The 21,833-nt window shown below is 42.0% G+C and overlaps 2 protein-coding genes across 2 annotated transcripts; one reads left to right on the plus strand and one right to left on the minus strand.

The window, feature by feature from the left end:
* The first annotated feature begins 675 nt into the window (after positions 1-675).
* Positions 676-21,497, plus strand: LOC130624929 (uncharacterized). Its single transcript, XM_057439985.1, has 2 exons — positions 676-2,546; positions 21,447-21,497. The coding sequence occupies exon 1, from the start codon at positions 1,839-1,841 to the stop codon at positions 2,448-2,450; it is 612 nt and encodes a 203-aa protein (XP_057295968.1). The 5' UTR covers positions 676-1,838; the 3' UTR covers positions 2,451-2,546; positions 21,447-21,497.
* LOC130624930 (uncharacterized) lies at positions 3,918-21,347 on the minus strand. The gene is made up of 2 exons (XM_057439986.1): positions 19,930-21,347; positions 3,918-4,058 (listed from the first exon to the last, which is right to left on the minus strand). Exon 1 carries the CDS (start codon positions 20,921-20,923, stop codon positions 20,528-20,530), a length of 396 nt encoding a protein of 131 aa, XP_057295969.1. The 5' UTR covers positions 20,924-21,347; the 3' UTR covers positions 3,918-4,058; positions 19,930-20,527.
* Positions 21,498-21,833: the final 336 nt, after the last annotated feature.

The following is a 21,833-nucleotide window of genomic DNA, read 5'->3' on the forward strand; positions in this document are numbered from 1 at the left end:
AGGAGGTCGCGATCGTGGAGACGTTTTCGGATAATGTCACATATGTAGCTACAACTCCAATAGATATACCCTTGGCTGATGGAGTTACCACGGTTAGGTTACAACAGGGTCAGCACTACACGGGGAGGGAGTTGAATTCAATCGTGAGAGGTGATGTAAAATCAACACAACTAGCAAGAAACTCTAAGTTGAGTAAAATATTCAATCTAGGGGGTATAACGGAACTACATTTTAATCTTAATGAATTGGATAACTCGTTAAATCTTAAAGATGGTGAATATAGCAACAACCTGATGACATATCATATATCCGAGTATGGTGGTGATTTTACATATATTGAACCGAAAAATCCGCAATATAAGAAACTAAAGAAAGGTTTACTTCAATCACTTACCATGAGAGTCACAGGTCAGGATGGTAAGGTGCTATGTGGTGGTATGAAGACAACAGTTACCCTACACATAAGAGATACGGCGGACAGATGATACCGTAGCATTAACCGAATTAAAGTAAAATAAAATAAAAGTAATATGGAATAGCATGGAATACGGGACAAAGTTAAACCCAAAGCGTTCACTTAGAACCGCACATGGCGTAAAAGGAACGCATCAAAAAGTAATTGTCACTCACAACCCAAGTGAGATTGATCAGAACCAGTTACTCCTGATTAGGTTCCCTAATTTAGGTAACGATGATGTCATTGTTCCGGGTACTTGGAAAATAAGTTTCGACATTGATCTCGAGTCAAAAGCTGACACGAAGAGAACATTGGTCTCTAACATAGGGAGGGCAATTGTTAAAAAGCTAGCTATCAAGTTCGAGGGTACCGAGATTCTGAGCATTGATGACTTTGACCTTTTCGGGTGCTACAGAGATTTATGGTTAACCAAGTCTGAAAAAAAAAATGCAATAAGACAAGGTATCATCTTTGATGAAGGGTGTACAGAAAACTGTATGAGTTGGAGCCGCGGATAAAGACGTATCGGAGGTAGCGGACAAAGCCATTTATGATGCATACAAAAATAAGTTTATCATTCCTCTCGATTTCGAAATGTTGGATAGCACGATCCCATATTATCAGGCTGGATTAGGTAATAGGCTGTGTTATGAGATAACATTCAACAATTATGACAGGGTAGTATTATCAACACCTACCAAACCTTCGGGTTCCGCCACGGCACCGGCGCCGGATGCTAAATACAAAATCTCCAACATATCTCTAGAATATGAGATTGTGACACAACCCACACTCGCCAGATTCATCTCAAATGAATACCAAAACATGGCCGTACTTTATGACAGATTTCTGAGACATAGACAAATTAGGGTGGATAAGTCGGACACAACATGGAATTGGTCGTTCAATACACCGTGCAAGTCTCTGAAGGGTATATTGGTTCTGTTTGAGGAAGAGAAAGCTTACAAACGAGATACAGGAAGGTTCTACAATCCTAAGATCAAAAAGGTATCCGCTATAGTTGAGGGTAAGCCTAACTAACTTTTCGCTCAGGGGATGCAACCATTTGAGCATTATGGTGAAATTTGCAAGTATTTTGCGGAGGGCAAGCAAAGGGATGGCAACGCCGGTGAAATACAAAAACATCTGAAACTACATGATGTGAAGGTCGCGGACTACCTAACCACGAAATATGCTCTATGGCTGGATTTCAGAACCATAGATGAAAACTCACTACACGGGACCGGCCGCCGGATTGAAAATGCGAGCGAGGGCATCACACTGCAAGTTGAAAAGACGGTCGAAGCAGCGGGATCCTTAAACGCTTACATATATCTAATAATGGATGCTCAATTAAATATACAAAACGGTGAAATTATGGATGTACTATATTAAGATGGACTACATGAAAGATCCCCACACGGCACTATTCGTCGGTCCAACCGGCTGCGGAAAATCCAAACGCGTAGTAACGCTACTAGAGAGTGAATACTTTGATCACTTCGATTTCATTGTGATTATATGTCCAACATTAAGATGGAATAAGACATATATGTGTCGAAAATGGTTCTGGAGGGATAGATATGTTATTCTAATTGAGCCCATGGGCTTGTTGTATGAATGGATCCAAAAGATGACGGATTTATTCGCAGGATACAAAACATTATTCCTGATCGACGATATCATCGCGGATGAGAAACTGGACAAAAAGAGGCAACCATTGCTGGAGCTGGCCATCAGCGGTCGGCATCGAAACCACACCATGTGGCTGCTCACACAATCATACACCGCGATACCGAAGAACTTACGAAGGCAGGCAAAAATGTTATATGTGTGGTATCCAAAGGACAGACATGATCTCGCAACTATACACGAGGAGAATGATGTCATTGAATCATCGGAGATCCAGAAGGTTAAGGAAAGGCTAAAAGATGGCAAATATACACATTTAGTCATGAGGATGGAACATCCAAGAACCCACGTGATTTGCTAGATTGGGAGTTTTTTGTTACAAGAGTCTTGTAACAAATCTATAGGAAAACTACAGTACTATCCTATAATGATAGAATATATAAATTTCATATTACTGGTGATAGCTGTAGTGCTATTGCTGGTATTGGTTAGTTTCTGTCGTTTTTGTATTAAAAAATACCTATCGCTATTGAAAATGGCTGAGACCGCAATTGACAACCTAATTTTTATCGAGGACCAAGATGATGGGAAGAGACAGAAATTGCTCGAGTGCGTGCTGACGGGAAATAGCAAGTTATATCTGGGTAAGATGTATACGGAGGCGGAGATCCAGAAGCTCAAGAATGATGAGGTGGATAAACTTTTCACCATATACGAGGCTAAACTATCCGGTCAAATGGTAAAGTCTTTGGGACAGTCAATAATCCACATGTACTCCATGGGCGCCTGTACAGCCCTGGGTATAAAAAATCAAAAAGCTCTGAGTGATGACCTGGAGAATGATCCATTCCTAAACTCGGCACTCCAAAGGTTCACATGTGATTTATATTATAAGTTCGGATCACTACTATTACCAATCAGTGTAGGTTTAATAACAGGTAGGCATTATATCGCTGGAAAAAATTTAAACAATATCGATACGGATACTAAAGATGTCGGATACTCCAGTTCAGGTGACAACGAAGAACCCTAAAAAGGTTGAGGCTGGTAAGAGGCTTGCTGAATTCAATCGTAAAACTAGGGAAGAATATAAAAGATTGCTCATGGCACAGACGGAGGTACAGTCGGCACCTCAGACACAAACCCAGCCGGCACCTCATACACACTCAGCACCTCAGACACAGTTGGAGGATCCTAAGGATATTGTCATTGAGGATTCTGTGACAGATGGTCCTAAACACGGTGGAGTGAACTACACAATAATGGGTGGTGGTGTGATAGTTATGCTACTAATTGAAACGTTGGTGGTCTATAAAAATAAGGACAAAAATATTAAGGTGAAGGGTACCCCACCAAGTAACTCAGGTAATAAAAAAACTATGAGAATAAGTAAACTTGAAATGGAATAAAGGGATAATATCGCGATAATATAATCTCAAAGTAAATATAAGACATGGATAAGAAAAGTATAGTCAACGATATTTATAAGGCATCGGTCGTATGCGTTTTCGCCGTAGGCTATTCAATGCCCGGGAAAAATGTATTAAAAATGACACCACCCTCAATTCAGAAGTTTGACCTGGAAGATACCGGAAAGCTTGTAGCCATAGTCGCCGCCAGTGAAATGACAAGAGAATATCTAGTTAAGCAAAAAATTATACCTGAAACTATAAATATATAATGTTGCGAATACTGGAATGGTTGGTCTGGGTTTTATATCGACGTAAGAAAGTTGAGAGTATTTTACCCGAGGTGGAATACACGGAGGTGGATACGGATGTCATAGACTCCGAAGCTATCGTATTAAAATAACAACACTAAAATATACTGTAGTAGTATATGAAACATGGCTTCAATTGCAATGATGTTGGGAGGTGCCTTCGCGAACGCTTTGGCTTTCACCGGATCAAGCTACCTCTTTTCAAGTTTATCCAAGGATAGGATAGATAAGGAACGGAAGCGGCATGATCTGGCCATAGAACAGCTGCAAAAGGCTCAGGTTATATGGCAACGTAAAAGACAAGAGAGGGTGGACTTTATCAATAAGCAGCTCAGACTTGAGAAGAAGGCCGAGGGGAAATTCACAGAGCTGGATGATGCGATGCGTGAATATAGAAAAGTGTTTGGAGGGTCAACTCTCACGGATATTCCGCGCGAACCCGTATTGAGCGATTTTTATACACCCAGCAATGGCCAGCATGAACGGGAATTGGCATTTATCGCGCTAAGCATGATCGGTGTCGGGGGTGCCGTGTGGTATTTCGAAAAATAGTACGATACCACAGGTATTATGTTACATGTGTCATGTAACATATATTACAGATTCCACTAACGCTTTGTAACCATGTAGGTGTATATCAGACCTCCGATTCCAACTATCAAAGCCCAAAGGTTTTGACTCAACCAACCAACGGCTTCCTTTGCTCTATTTAGGATCCACGATACGATGGATCCAATTATACCAGGTAGTGATGCGGCTGCGGCACTAGCTAATCTACCCAGGAGAGATCCTAGTGCACTCAGCTTGTTCTTTATCCATTCCCTCGCACCACCCTCGGTTTTTTCATGATTTTTTGTATTACTGGTGGATGACCCCCCACCCCCTGGTGTCAAAGTTTCAACTAGAAGGCCGATAACCATACCAAATGCCGTTAGTACACTGACGATGGTGATACCCTGCTCACGGAATAGCGTTCGTATCTTTTCACCCAATGTTGTATCTTTGCTAAGTACCTTGGCGATTGTCTCCTTGATGCTTTTTATTTGACTGTTAAGTTTACCCTTGAGGATATTGATACCATCCTGGTTAGTCTCCAACATATCGTTTAGCTTTTCCAACCTCTCAGCCACCTTCTCCCTCTGTTCATCCGTGTATGAGGGATCTTCCAACTCCTTCAACTTCATTTCTTCCTTATGTATCTCTTTCTCGATATCTACCTTTTTAGCGGTCGCGAGTTGGAGACTCCCCCGAATTTTTTGCACGGAACTATCCAATCTACGAATATCACCCGCGGGATATTCACCTCTAAGTGTACCATCATCAACCAGCGATACCAGGTCCTCCACACTGTTCACCACATCTCCAGATATTGTTTCTAATTCTATATCGGTCGCAGTTTCTATTTTATCAGGTGACGGTAGTCTCTCTTCTATTTTGTTTAGTCCGGCAGCCTGTTGGGGGGATATACTACCTTTCGGTATATCGAACCCCAAACTGCGCAGCCTTTTCTCGCCAGGTAAATCTGCAATGGTACCGGTAGACCTTAGAGATCCACCATGTGTCAGCGGTCTGTTATCACCCTTGTAGTATAGTTCACCACCACGAATCTCAAACAGGTCGGTATGTATCACACTCGGGTCCTCGTTTGGATATTTAGTTAGTAGCACCTCATAGAGTGATTTAACCCGTTCACTAGTAACTCTAGCGCGTTGAGAGGTGCCTCCACCGAATGATGTCTCCTTTTCATCGGGTGTGTGTATCTGTACCCGTGTGCGTTCCTTCGGTACCAGGGGTGTGGTTTCATCGGGGCCCTCGTCGGTTTGACCATGTTCACCAAACGGATCAATGTCAATGTCCGTCATTATTTTTATTTATTTAGAGAATAGTTTTTTCTTAAGATAATAGAAAAATGGCAGAGCATTCTAGTCCTGTGGAAATGTTTAAAACAGATATATCCAATTCCCAACTTGAGGAGCTGGTGAAATTACGACATAAGTTCTATGACAGGATAGACAAATACGGCAGATCTCTGATTATATCGGCGCTTATGGGGGGTATATCCGGAATCGTGGCCGTTACCAGCTCGATAGCGACCGCAGAGATAGGAAAATGCGGATCCTAGGACAGCGATTAATATATTCTGTGCCACTCCACGTCAATTTATAGATCATCCACGTCAAATCAACGATAGAAGAGTCCATAAAATCCATGTGCACTTTACCACTTTACGTCAAATAAGCGGGCATGCTCTATAATATCTGTCCAAAACCCCCTCCCCAGCCGTGTCCCCTCCCTCCCCGTCCCATGGGTCCCTCCCCATCCTCCCTGCCGTGCCCTATAATTTATAGTGTTATGTGTGTCTATAATGTCCTCTTGCCAGTGTGGTAATACCATCTTCCAAAATTATGCGTTTATCATCATCCGCATTGAGCGCCAGTTTATTTGTTTTCACCGTGTGAACATCATGCTTAATCGATCGAAATGTCATTTGGGTTCTGTAAATGTTCTCACCCTCAAACAGACATCTCTTATAATCGGCGAAACCTATGGTCTCCCTCACCACACATTTCTTCACCCCCTTACATCTCTTACCCTCCCTACCACATAGCTGTTTGTATGCGTAGGTCTTAGCTCTTAGGGCTACAAACTCAGTCATCACCTTACCACCCAACTCGTCCTTCATCAGCCCAATGATCTTTTTATTCAAACCTAATGGTAGAGGTCTGTCATCTTTACTATCATACCCAGAAGTGTCAAATCTCGCAGGCACATCGTTCGCAATATCTTTGTAGAAGTCGTCTGTTTTTATGTGGTAAACGAATGAATCCGTATCCATGTAGCAAAGCTTCACATCATCACCATATTTCGGTCTCATGTAATCATGGTGGAACTCATACATAATCATCTTGGATAGATGGAGGATTGTGGGGCCAAGGTAGATCGGTTTGTTCATTTTGATCTTGATCTTGGACATCTCTATCCCCATCAGTGTTTCCGAGAAACGGATTGCACCCCTGAAGTTTGGCTTCATCACCATTTTCTCATAATTTTTTTGGTTGGTGGCCAAACGTATATCCTTCTGTCTTCGCTGATTCTCCATTGTCTTACCAAACACACTGTTGTTCATTAACTTGAAGAAATCCTTTTCAAAGTCATTCTTTGACTCCGTGCGCAGCTGTGTATTGAAGTCGATGTAAGGTTTCAACCATGCGCTCTGATCAAACCTCAGTACCCTATGAACCTTATCCAGAACAAGACCGTGATTCAAAGCTTGAGCAAGCGCACGGATATGAATCACATAGTTCCTCTTGTCTGAAAGACATGGTGTCAGCTTCTCGACACCATTGATAACCTTCCTCTCAGGCATGAAAGGAAGATCGTTATGTGTGTCATGAAGATTATGTGGATATCTAACATCAACCTCAAGCATGTACCCCTTTTCACCGTTTTCCACAGCCAACTCTGAAATGAGTTCGGGTGTAAATTTACCGGAACCATCCCACTCAAACCCCCCGGTGGGCATCTTCTGTATCATAGCCCATCCATACAGATTGTTAGCATCAAGATACTGTAGATAGGTTGTATCTTCCGAAGTATTATACATTTCACCCATATATAGATTATTTGCCTTCGCGTGTCTGTGAACGGCCTGACAGAGACCGCCCCTAATACCCATCTCCACAAACAGTAACATATCCATATCTGACAACAAATCCAGCTTAACATCTGTCTTTTTCAGGCATGCCTGCCAAGCTAATCCGGGGGCCGTGTAAAAATGAGCGGGATCTAGTTTATAGTTTTTCAAACATGTCTCTCTGAATGTCTCAAACACATCACTCAGAAGCAGAACATCCGTCTTGAGATAGATATCATGATAAACGCCCATATTTTCAACTTTCATGTCCTTCCACACCTTCTGGGCATGCGCATAATCAGCATCGCTGATACCATTCATGTTCAACTTGCTATAAAAGTCATCTTTCGAAGGAAGCCTGGTTTCATTAAACCTATCGAATGAATCAACATACTCATATGGGTATACACCCTTCCTTCTCATTATGTTGAATTGCTCATCATTGAAGAATTTTCTAAGGTTTTTACACTGATCATCGGATAGATTGTCAGCCAAGGAACCTAATCCTCTTGACATAAATCTAAATGAATCGATGAATCTCAGCTTTATCTTTTTGTCTTTGGTCTCACCATTTTTGTTGGTGTATTCACCAACCTTAACATCGGTCGAGAAAGAGATATATTTCTCTTTATTTTCAGCGATTACACTCATACCACCTTCTCCATACTTCTTCGCAAGCTCTTTGATAAATAGATGCGCATCATATCCGCTCAGATTATGGAAGACAACCGGAATATAATTAGGCACCTTGTAACGGAGATTACATTCCATGTGTGCCGATCCACGAAACTTTCCGGTAAAATGACAGTGATCCATAACCTTGATGTCATCATCACCAAATTCTCTCATACAGATGTGGCAGTTGGTGGAATTTTCATATCCATCAAGTTCTTCATCGGTTAGATCTTGCATACCAAGTTGTGGAAACATGTTGTATAACCTTTTCGCCTCGGAAACCACATGATCCACAAAGCGCGGAACACAGTCATCACCACGGTAAAGCTTCAGAGGGTCCAAAACTTCACCATGAGCATATTTACTATAACAACAGAATCCGGTGGGGATATGTTTACCAACTTTCTCGGTGGACGATCCACACTCTATCTCTTCAGGTTTTGTAAAAGCTTCAAAATCGGCATACATGATGAATGGGGCTTTGAGCTGGTACTGACCGTGGGTGAAGGTTAAGGTGCTACCCTCCTTAGGGAGTTGAATATTAACGGCATCGTTATTCTTACAATACTCAAAGTGCTCATCCCTTTTCCGTTCGCTTGGAAAACCAGAGAGACAATTCAAGCAATAATGCTCTTTATTTTTATGCTTTGAGTTGACCTTGCTCAGGACACCACTCAGGTTCTTAACAGCGATATAATGCCTCTTATCCCCTTCACACAGTAAAAACAAAACAACCGTCTCATCACGGTCAAGATGCTTCGACTTTCAACACATATAGACACCCTCTATGTCATCTTTTGTCAAAACATGCACAGCGATATCAGGGTTCCTTCTCTCAAACAAATCTATCTTGTTTAGTGCCATAGGGAAAGTTATACCATCCCAATTGCACTTGTCTTCAAACTTCTTAAGGTTTGAGATTCGTTCAGGATGATTATCAATCTTATCATGATATAAGGCAGCTAAAACGGCCCATTTGAAGCATTCATCATCTTCATTTTTGGGATTGATCACGGAGAACTTACCACTGAAATTCTTGGGTAGTGGCAAGTAAGAACTACCTCTAGTTAATTTTAGTTTGTGAAAGTCCACATGCATATGTAGGATTTTATCGATTGTGAATCCGCTGGCGGGAAGCGCAGGGTTTTCAATCTGCTCGATTATCTTATTACACATCCGATCGAAAACATCAGAAATGTCATCGTGGGCGTGCAGTATCTCCATATAGCTATTGAAAGCTTTATCGACATGTACACACGCGGCATCGGTCGAGCTGGTGTCCTCCTTTACCCATTTCACCCACAGGGTCGACTGAGTCTTCAGCGACTTCTTCTGCCTGAGCACGTCCTTCATCAACCTCTTAACGATAGGTTGAACCTGTTTGAGAAAGACCTTGACATTCTTCTTCTTACCATCTGAGTTTATCTTGAACCTTTTGTATGAACCTACAAACGCTTCTTCAATAGGAGTATAAGGATTTTCCTCTTTCACCTCTTCCTCCTCTTTCACCTCTTCCTCTCCACTGCCCTTTTTATAAAAACCCATGATCTTATCCTTCATGGTTTTGAAAGCTTTTGTTGTTTTATCCTTAATAGCCTTAGGTACATGATTTATCAACCAGTCTCTCCATTCGATCAACTTGCTTTTCACAATAGGTCTGGTTTTAGCAATTTCTTCCTGCTCAAAAATATCCATGTCAGAGCCAGATCTAAATGGTCTAGGTCTAGGTCTCGGTGCTGGTATGGGTACAGATCCGTCGGATCCTAGAAAACCCCCCAGAGATTTGATTGATGTCGGTGGTACATGTATGGTGGGTCTAGATGTTGGTAAAGGGCTGTAGAGTCTAGGCGGTCCGGTGTATCTACGTGCCGGTATCGGTCTCGACACCGGTCTAGGTATCGGTCTCGACACCGGTCTAGGTGCCGGTCTCGGTCTAGGTCTAGGTCTCGACACCGGTACGGGTCTCGAGGGTCTCGGCATGGGTACAGGTCTAACCGGTGCTGAAACGGTAGTTGGTCCCAATAATTCGATAATCTCGGCCTTTCTGAGCTTTGCGTAGCCATGTACAATCGTTGACATAATATGTGGCAAAAATGTCAAATTTCTATAGAAAGTCCCCCCTCCCCCCGTTTTCATTGTTGAATGCTGGATCAAGCACGTACGAAACACCCAAGGCGTCCACAATACTTTCCTTCAACACTGAGAGGGGGGAGGGGGCATTTACTGATAAGTTTTTGCCACAATATTATGTCAACGATTGTGGCTACGTTTTCTGGAGTAAAATCAATATATTTATACTAATATTAACTACAGCTGCTATATATACAATAAAATTATAATAAAAAGCAGTGAAACCTTATCTGCGAGACTCTAATATGTAAAAAAATGTGGAAAAGAGAATGCAAACAGAAGATTTAAAGAGAAAACAAGAATATATCACATTTTTGACAGTTGTATCTGCCATTTTGAATTTTGACCACATGGTTTTAATGCTACGTTTACATTACAGTAACTAACAGAGCAAATTCAAACAAGTAGCTAAGGCTGTGTTTACACCTTGTAATGTAAATAAACAGTGCCTTACATAGAAATTGTTGATTTTTAAAGTATGAAAACAAATGTAAACAAACATTAAGGTTGTATATCCACTGTGAAATTCCATTGTTTTGTATTTTCCTGCAGTAAAGTAAGCATAAACATGGACGCCGAAGCTGAACCCAATACAAATATTGGCAAGCGACAGTATTTGGTGACCTATTCACAGGCAGACTTAGAAAAATTTCCAACAAGGGAATCTTTCGGCAGGTCCCTCGCAGAAGGTTTTGATGCGGGAACTGGAAAAGTGAAAGTTGACCATTGGGTCTGTAGTAAAGAACTGCACCAAGATGGAGGTTCGCATTATCACTGTGCATTAAAGTTGAGTGGTGTTAAGAAATGGATAAGCGTTAAACGGTCTTTCGAGCCAAAATATGGAGTGGTCCTTCACTTTTCTGATTGTCATGATCATTATGTATCTGCGTATCGCTATACATGTAAAGAGGACAATGAAGTTGCCCATAGTCCTGGCCACCCTGACTTTACTGCTGTCGGTTCACCACAAACAAAAGCGTGCATAAGTGCGTGCCGTCGCAAGCGCAAGAGCAGTGTACATACCGGTGAATCCTCCAAATCTGTTAAAGTCCAAAGACTGACTAATTTGGAGGTATCTGATTTTATTTTCAAGCATGGCGTACACGACATAACTAAACTTTATGCCATGGCAGAGTATAGAAAGTCACAAGGCGACTGTCAACTTGCTGTTTTTTTGTTCGCGAGAGCAGAGAAAAACATAGGTGAACTAATTGAAAAAACGTGGACGATGAAAGGTGCAGCAAAACAAATGCAAAGAAAAAACACAAGCCGCATGGAGATGATTTCCCAGGCTGTACAGCAGAGCTGTCCTGATAATTGTATATGGCTTGTGTCTGCGATTGAAGTGCTGCAGCACAACTCGATCAGCCCCCACACATTTGCCGGGTACATAAAAGATTTGTTGGTAAAGGGTCGTGGTAAATGGCGCAATCTCATGATAGTTGGCCCAACAAATTGTGCAAAAACATTTATCCTTAAGCCTTTGAAATTAATTTTTAATTGCTTTGAAAATCCTTCAAACGACAAGTATGCATGGGTGGGGGCTGATAAAGCTGATTTAATCCTAATGCAGGACTACCGTTATTCAAAGGAGACAATCGCTTGGAAGGACCTCCTCCTACTGCTGGAAGGAGAGACCGTAAAACTTCCAGCACCAAAAAACCACTTCAGCTCCGATATTATTATCACTTCGGACATACCGGTGTTTGCCACGAGCAAATCTAGGATCCGATTTAGGGGGCCCTACAACAGTGAAGACGATCGAGAAACAGCTATGATGGACTCTCGCTGGCGAGTTGTAGAATTTAATCATGTTTTTCCCCAAAGTGACCAGAAAGAAATAAAGAGCTGTGCAGCCTGCTTTAGTAAATTGGTTCAAATGGCAGAATGAGTATTTTTTAACATACATATATGAAAATACGTTGCAGCACTGCATTTATTGCGCACGTTACCACACGTTACTGCACACGTTACTGTACACGTTACTGCAAATTCATAACAGAAACATAGAGTTTCCGACAGGTTACCACGTTACTGCAATTTTATATAAAAGTATATATATACTTTTTTATAAAATTGCAGTAACGTGGTAACCTGTCGGAAACTCTATGTTTCTGTTATGAATTTGCAGTAACGTGTACAGTAACGTGTGCAGTAACGTGCGGTAACGTGGGGTAATTTGTGTTACTGTTTACATTTTGTTTACATATATATGAAAAAACGTTACCGCACACATTATTGCAATATACATTTTAATAAAATGGGAGTAAAGTGTCAGAAACTCTATGTTTTTGTTATGAATTTGCAGTAACATGTGCAGTGAACCTTAGTTTATGTTAACGTTCGCATTTGTTTACATTTTTAACTTTCCCAGCATGTCCGTCAAAACAACAAATAATCAAAATACAACAACAAGCCTTAGATATCAACATAATTATATATACAAAAAAAAATATGGAGCAATAAATAAGAAAGTTGTAACACAAAACCTTAGTATCGGATCCTCTTACCACGAGCTTTCAGTACCATTGTTATCCGTCTCGGCATACTTTCAATCAAGCGATTTATCTTTTCCAGCGGATATTCACGCATCGTTGTCTTTATGCGCTCTGCGAGTTCATCTTTTGTCTCCCGGGTAATGTTATTGTCAAGGGCTTGTTGTTGTAATTGCCGGGAAACTTGATTGAAGAAATTCTCGATCGGGTTCAGGTCTGGTGATCTTGCAGGGATTAGAAACACTTTGCTTTTTACTCGGGTATAAGCTCTGTGTGCTGCTGCGCTGTTTTGTCGGGGGCAATTGTCCATGAGGAATCTTCGCCCTCTAGGGTCTGAACTGTTTTTGAAAGCCTCCTCGAAATGCGTGTCAACCAGATCTGCCATTTTTTGGCCAGTGATAGCCCCTTCGTAACGCTCACACAACACAACACCTTTGTTGTGTGAAATGGCAACCATAAAGTTTATGTTTACCTGTCCTTCTTTGCGCCCCTTCGCTGTGCAACCAAATTGGAGTCCCTCTGAGCGTTTTCTCCACTGGCAGGCCCTTGGTGCTCTTGCTTGGTCATGAGGGTTAGTTTTGTACTGGAATCCCTTGCCATCCAGATAAAAGGCAATTCCATTTACCCAAAATTCTCTTCCAAGTTTTCGTTTGCGTATTTTTCTGCAAAATGTCATTCTTTTCACCAGATCGGTTCGTAGAAGCACACCTTTGCGCCGTGCTTGACAGTAGCGGTAGCCATTTTTAGCTAACACTCGTGTTATTGTTCGGTTGCTAACTCTGCCCACCAGACCTGCCTCCACTTTTATTCGCCCGGTTGTGAAATTCGGTCCCTCGATCCTGCGTAGTGTTTGTACCGCCCTCAAAATTGAACGGATATCTGGTTTAGTCAGCTTTGGGGGCCTTCCAGGGTTGCTTTTCCGTTTGTCTTCTGTCCCCTCCCCATAATTCCTGTTGGCGTGTCGATATATGCTGCGCATGCTATAAGCTGGAAACATAGTGTGCAGCTCTTTCACCGATACACCAGCCCTCTGGTGCAACGCAGCCATGTCAGCCGAATCTTTTGTTGACACATATGTTGCAGACTTCTTGTTATTGTTTTTGTTCATATTTATTTTTTACTAAAAAGAGAAAAACATTATCATAGACAATTCTTTTTAATGTATATTAGGATAACATTCGTTAAAATATATTTTTGAACAACATTTTTCCGAGAATTTTTCTAAGTCTAGAATTTTGAAGACAATCGTTGACATAATATGTGGCAAAAATGTCAAATTTCTATAGAAAGTCCCCCCTCCCCCCGTTTTCATTGTTGAATGCTGGATCAAGCACGTACGAAACACCCAAGGCGTCCACAATACTTTCCTTCAACACTGAGAGGGGGGAGGGGGCATTTACTGATAAGTTTTTGCCACAATATTATGTCAACGATTGTAGGCCTCGTTCCTTAGCGAGTTTTCTTAATTCAGCAAAGGTATTTCTCGAAGTCATGCTTGCGTATGATATACGAATACAGAATCTTTAACCCTTTTTTTAAAAAAATCGTAAACCGTGTTGGAGGGTCATGAGTGTCCTAGTTTGTGGTTGCCACACCGTGCTAAAATTGTAGTAAAACACGCTAAAACACACAGAGCATCGATAGACCGTGGGTACCCACCCACCAGCACCTCGAGGGTCGTGAATCACATTTGTTACCCGCTCGAGTAACAAAAAAATACCCAATCACTTGGATCTTTTGTCGTTATAACGTTTTTGAGCTTTTAGATATGCCTCCCTGTTTTTCGTCCTCCACCTTGAATAGTATCCGTACCGTTGCCGTTTGGTATCCGGATCGATGGTGTAGGATGGGTCGAGATCATTCTTCTCAATCACCTCAACCAGTTTAGCCTTTCTCATACCCACGATATACTTAATTCCGCGGGATTTAGCAACCTCTTGCAACTCTCGCAGTTTCATCAATTTGTAGTCTGGTGTGGTATTCATGTCCGACATATACGCATATACATATACATATAAAAACTTTAAGCACTTTTATCGTACCACATCATAACAAAAAGGAGATAAATAAAGGTGTGCATAAATAAAACATGTCAAACTCTAAACTTCAAGAGACTTACTATCAACCTCAAAATTTATGGAAAGGACAAAAGGCTGCTCAGAATTTAAGAGGATTCGGTTTCAAGCCAAAGGAGATTAAGAAGTGGCTATCAAAACAAGAATTTTGGCAAGTACATTTACCCGCCCCAAAACATGTTGAAAGACCACATTATGAAGTTACCACCCCTAATGATTTACATCAATTCGATTTATTGTACATGCCCGGTGACATACTGTATGGTAATATATATAAGTACATTTTGTCGGGAATCGATGCTGCTTCCAGATACAAAGTAGCCCGACCTTTGAGGACTAAGAAAGCCAAAGAGGTTGCCGCTATGATTGAGGACATCTACAAGGCAGGACCATTAACTTATCCGAAAACTTTCCAATGTGATAACGGTTCAGAATTCAAAGCAGATGTGACAAAGCTGTTGGAGAAGCATAAGGTTGAAATTAAAAGGGCGACTACAAAATATAAGCATACGCACACAGCTTTTGTTGAGGCGTTGAACAAGATACTTGCGGAAAATTTATTCAAAATACAAGATGCTCAAGAACTGAATGATTCGGAAAAGGTATCATCTACATGGGTTAAGCATCTGTATAAACTGATTGATAGGCTAAACGATACAAAGACGCAGATGATTGATATGAAGCCAAAAGATGCTATTATAATGAAAGAGGTGCCTCTTGTTAATCAAGAGAGCTATCCACCTGAAGTAGAATTACCTAAGGATGGCCTCTATAGATATCTACTACAACCTGGTGAAGAGCATGATGATGGGCGGAGACGGGCAACCGATAGAATATGGTCGAAAAACACATATAGATTGCGTGAGGTAATAGCGCAACCTGGTAACCGTGTAATGTACTATGTTCAAGACGGACCCGGACGGGCTTTTGTAAAAGAGGAATTGATGTTAATACCTGAAGATACAGATTTACCTCCTGATTATGTGCAAGGTTGGTGAAAAAGGGGACGATATCTTCACCTGTTTCTGGTAAAGATGATGGCGGGGATCGCGCAGGGTGGTCGGCAGATAGGGCCGCTATGACTCAGTCTTGGTTATCCATCGACACCTCGGGATTTTTGTTACTCGGGCGGGTAACAAAGGCCGGGAATTCGCGTTCAATATTGTCTAATGACAAAATCTATTGGCGCTCGATACACGGGACAATTATCTTCCCCCTTTTCCAATTTATATGCGCACGATAAACAGCAGCAGCAATGTCCCGTTCTACCATGAACAAAGGTTGCGCTCTTTCTTTTAGAAAGACAAATTATGCATTTGTCCTCGTCCTCTAGGTCATCATCGTCATCACTAAAAAAATCACGATCAATCAGCGCTCTTGTCTTCGTCGTCCTCTTCTCATCGTCGTACTCCTCTTCCTCTTCTTCCTCCTCTTCCTCCTCATCGTCGTACTCCTCTTCCTCTTCCTCCTCTTCCTCCTCTTCCTCCTCATCGTCGTACTCCTCGACATCATCTATGTCCATATATGTCCATATTTCATACGGACCCGTGGCGACTGCATAGACGCGCGCTTCTATTATGGGAGTTCCATAGTATCCGAGTCCGACTCCTCCGGTGCGTAAGACACTTCGAGCTTTTACGTGTTCTATAATATCATCATAGGATTCATGATCAGAGTCCGGACCGATCCCCTCAAAGTCATCATATTGTAGTTCCAATATTTCGACCATGTTCAGTAATTCTTCGCAACAAGATCTGCTGGATGCGGAATTTAGGCATGGGTCTATTGTGCGGCCGAAATATTCGTCCGCCCAGGAGCCGAATCTTTCGAGGAACTGTCGGTTTTCGTCATCTGTAAATCTCGACGTCATGCTTGGATATGATATACGATATAGGAATCTTTAACCCAATTTTTATAGATCGTATTTGAGGTTAGCGATCCGCACGCCATGGATATCTCCACCCACCGATATTTGTTACCCGTCCGAGTAACAAAAATGCGCACAATCACTTAGATCTCTTGTCGTTATAACGTTTTTGACATTTCAGGTACGCCTCCCTGTTTTTCTCCCTCCAGCCGGTACAGTATCCATACCATTCCCGCTTGGTATCCAGATCTATAGTGTATGACGAATCCAGATCATTCTTCTCAATCACCTCAATCAGCTTGGCCTTTTTCATCGCACAAATATACTTCACCCCACGGGCTTTGGCAATCTCTCGCAACTCTCGCAGTTTCATCAATTTATAGTCTGGTGTGGTATTCATGTCCGACATATTATGCATATACATGTACGGCTAAAAACTTTAAGCACTTTTATCGTACCACACGAAATATGCGAGCGGCGTACATGCACACATCACTAACCTTGATTTACGGTCCTTCTGAGGCTTTGAACCTGGTCCATTAGACTTTTTTCAAACTGGTTGCGAGTTTCGCTCTCCATCTTTCTGTCGGTTTTCGTCATCTTGTCCAGAGCTTCGTAGTATATACCGCTCAGGGTTTGAAATTCAATGTGACTAATGTCGTCATTATTCAGAGCCCGCGAGACGGAGTTTTCAAACACGGCGATGGCGGACGTCGCAACATCATATAATTTCATGACCTTGTCAAGTTTGCTCCGATATCTTTTAATCAGGGCCATGACGGAGCCCGTGAAAATGGTTCCGGACAGTGCTACGGCTCCCAATCCCACGGAAGCGGGGATTCCGATGAGCGTGGCACCGGTTACCACCGAACCTATGCCCGAAGCGACGGTTAGGGCCGTGGCGCTGGCATTTAAAAGCACCAGTCTGTGCAGCGTCTTGTTATATTTCTCATATTTTGTATTGAACTTATCCCGTAATTTTCTAAGCTCCCCAAGTTGAGAGTTCACAGTATTAGTATTAAACTTGTCCTGCTCGCTCGAATACTCGGGAGCCGTGGGTAGCTTCGGATAAATCTCTGCCATTGTGTGGTTACTACAAAGAAAAAAACTTTACTCTAAATAACCTATATCCAGTTTATCCAGATCCTTGAGAGTTCTATGATACGTATCACACAAATTCTCAAAATCGGCTCTACAGATCCGAACGTGCCAGAGTAGCGTTTTATCGAAAACATCGATGGCATTTTGTACAACGCGATATGCGGCTCTTAATTTGATAAGTTTCTCCCGATATGTCCTAACATATTGGGCGGTAACCGCATAGGAAGCCGAGCCCAATAGACACATACCCGAATTCCACATGTAATTTCCATGGGTACCGCCCAAATTTCTAATAATGGTCACCGCGGTCGCTATCGAGCCGGTAATTGCTGCGGTTCCGGATAATCCCTCCAGAATCGACCATATGATCAGAGATCCTCCGTGTTCGTGCGTCCTGTCTTGGAACTTACCTCGTAATTTCACCAGCTCATCAAGTTGGGAATTGGATATATCCGTTTTAAACACTTCTTCTCTGGTGCTAGAACTCTCTGCCATTTCTATTATATTAGGAAAAAACTATCCTTTAAATAAAATAATGGCGGATATTGATATTGATCCGTTTGGTGACCATGGTCAACCCGACGAGGGTACCGATGACTCCACACCTCTGGTACCGAGGGAGCGCACACGGGTACAGATACATACTCCCGATGAGGAGACATCATTCGGTGGAGAAACCTCTCTGCGCTCCAGAGTTACCAGTGAGCTGGTTAAATCGCTCTATGAGAAGCTACTAACTATATATCCAAACGAGAACCCGAGCGTGATACATACCGATCTGTTTGAGTCTCGTGGTCGTGAATTATACTACAAGGGTGATAACAGACCTCTGACAAATGGTGGATCTCTAAGGTCTACCGGTACCATTGCAGATCTATTGGGCAAGAAAAGGCTGCGCGGTTTGGGATTCGATATACCGAAAGGTAGTATAACCCCCCGACAGGCCGCTAGGCTAAACAAAATAGAAGAGAGACTACCGTCACCGGATAAAATAGAGAATGCAACCGATATAGAATTAGAAACCATGTCTGGAGATGTTGTGAACAGTGCGGAAGATTTAATTTCATTGGTCAAACAACAATCTGTAGACCATGAAGCAACCCAGACCGGTGATCTATTTGAATATCCTATGCGTGAATTGCTAGGATTGGATAGATCATTGAGAAACATAAGAGGAAGTCTTCAGGATGAAGTTGCAAAAAAGGTTCAGCTCGAACAGCATATTGACAGAGAAAAAAACAAGTTGGAAGAGATGGAAAACACACCAAATATGACCGAGGAACAACAAAATGAAGCGAAAGAAAGGTTGAAAGGTTTGCAAAATGAGTTGAAAGGCCGGCAAGAGATTATCGATATTCTCAAAGGTAAACTTAACAGTCAAATAAAAAGCATCAGGGAGACGATTACCAAAGTACTTGACAAAGAAACTACATTGGGTGAAAAGATACGAACGCTATTCCGTGAGCAGGGTATCACCATCGTCAGTGTACTAACGGCATTTGGTATGGTTATCGGCCTTCTAGTTGAAACTTTGACACCAGGGGGTGGGGGGTCATCCACCGGTAATACAAAAAATCATGAAAAAACCGAAGGTGGTGCGAGGGAATGGATAAAGAACAAGCTGAACGCGCTGGGATCTCTCCTGGGTAGATTAGCCGGTGCCGCAGCCGCGTCCCTACCGGGTATAATTGGATCCATCGTATCATGGATCCTAAATAGAGCAAAGGAGGTCGTCGGTTGGTTGAGTCAAAACCTGTGGGCTTTGATAGTCGGAATCGGAGGTCTGATATACACCTACATGGTAACAAAGCGTTAGCTCTTCCGAATATATGTTACATGACACATGTAACATAATACCCGCGGCATAGTACTATTTTTCGAAATACCACACGGCACCCCCGACACCGATCATGCTTAGCGCGATAAATGCCAATTCCCGTTCATGCTGGCCATTGCTGGGTGTATAAAAGTCGCTCAATACGGGCCTGCGCGGAATATCTGTGAGAGGTGATCCTCCAAATACTTTTTTATATTCCCGCATCGCGTCATCCAGCTCCGTGAATTTACCCTCGGCCTTCTTCTCAAGTCTGAGCTGCTTATTTATAAAGTCAACCCTCTCCTGTCTTTTACGTTGCCATATAACCTGAGCCTTTTGCAGCTGCTCTATGGCCAGATCATGCCGCTTCCGTTCCTTATCTATCCTATCCTTTGATAAACTTGAAAAGAGGTAGCTTGATCCGGTGAAGGCCAAAGCGTTCGCGAAGGCACCTCCCAACATCATTGCAATTGAAGCCATGTTTATATAATCCGGTATAATATAGTGGCGTTATTTTAATACGATAGCCTCGGAGTCTATGACATCAGAGTCGTCTATGACCTCGGTATCGATGTATTCCACCTTGGGTAAAATCCTCTCAACTTTCTTGCGCTGGCATAAAACCCAGACCAACCATTCCAGTATTCGCAACATTATATATTTATAGTTTCAGGTATAATTTTTTGCTTAACTAGATATTCTCTTGTCATTTCACTTGCGGCGACTATGGCTACAAGCTTTCCGGTATCTTCCAGGTCAAACTTCTGAATTGAGGGTGGCGTCATTTTTAATACCTTTTTCCCGAGCATTGAATAGCCTACAGCGAAAACGCATACGACCGATGCTTTATAAATATCGTTGACTATACTTTTCTTATCCATGTCTTATATTTACTTCAAGATTATAGTATCGCGATATTATCCCTTTATTCCATTTCAAGCTTACTTATTCTCATAGTTTTTTTATTACCTGAGTTACTTGGTGGGGTACACTTCACCTTAATATTTTTGTCCTTATTTTTATAGACGAAATAAGCACCAATTAAGACAAGTACTATCACCCCACCACCACCCATTATTGTGTAGTTCACTCCGCCGTGTTTAGGGGCATCTTTCACGGAATCCTCGATGACAATATCCTTAGGATCCTCCAACTGTGTCTGAGGTGCCGAGTGTGTCTGATGTGCCGACTGTACCTCCGTCTGTGCCATGAGCAATCTTTTATATTCTTCCCTATTTTTACGATTGAATTCAGCCAGCCTCTTACCGGCCTCAACCTTTTTAGGGTTCTTCGTTGTCACCTGAACTGGAGTATCCGACATCTTTAGTATCCGTATCGATATTGTTTAAATTTTTTCCCGCGATATAATGCCTACCTGTTATTAAACCTACACTGATTGGTGATAGTAGTGATCCGAACTTATAATATAGATCACATGTGAACCTTTGGAGTGCCGAGTTTAGGAATGGATCATTCTCCAGGTCATCACTCAGAGCTTTTTGATTTTTTATACCGAGAGCTGTACAGGCGCCCATGGAGTACATGTGGATTATTGACTGTCCCAAAGACTTTACCATTTGACCGGATAGTTTAGCCTCGTATATGGTGAACAGTTTATCCACCTCATCATTCTTGAGCTTCTGGATCTCCGCCTCCGTATACATCTTACCAAGATATAACTTACTATTTCCGGTCAGCACACACTCGAGCAATTTTTGTCTCTTCCCATCATCCCGGGCATCATGTTCATCGATAAAAATTATGTTGCCAATTGCGTTTTCAGCCATTTTCAATAGCGATAGGTATTTTTTAATACAAAAAAGGCAAAAACTAACCAATACCAGCAATAGCACTACAGCTATCACCAGTAATATGAAATTTATATATTCTATTATGGTATTGTAGGATAGTACTGTAGTTTTTCTATAGATTTGTTACAAGAGTCTTGTAACAAAAAATGCCCATTCTAGCAAATCACGTGAGTTCGTGGAGATTCCATCCTCATGACTAAATGTGTATATTTGCCATCTTTCAGCCTTTCCTTAACCTTCTGGATCTCCGACGATTCAATGACATCATTCTCTTCGTGGATGGTTGCGAGATCATGTCTGTCCTTCGGATACCACACATATAACATTTTTGCCTGCCTTCGTAAGTTCTTCGGTATCGCGGTGTATGATTGTGTGAGTAGCCACATGGTGTGGTTTCGATGCCGACCGCTGATGGCCAGC

This window comes from Hydractinia symbiolongicarpus, chromosome 14 (genome assembly GCF_029227915.1).
Source record: "Hydractinia symbiolongicarpus strain clone_291-10 chromosome 14, HSymV2.1, whole genome shotgun sequence".
Taxonomy (NCBI): domain Eukaryota; kingdom Metazoa; phylum Cnidaria; class Hydrozoa; order Anthoathecata; family Hydractiniidae; genus Hydractinia; species Hydractinia symbiolongicarpus.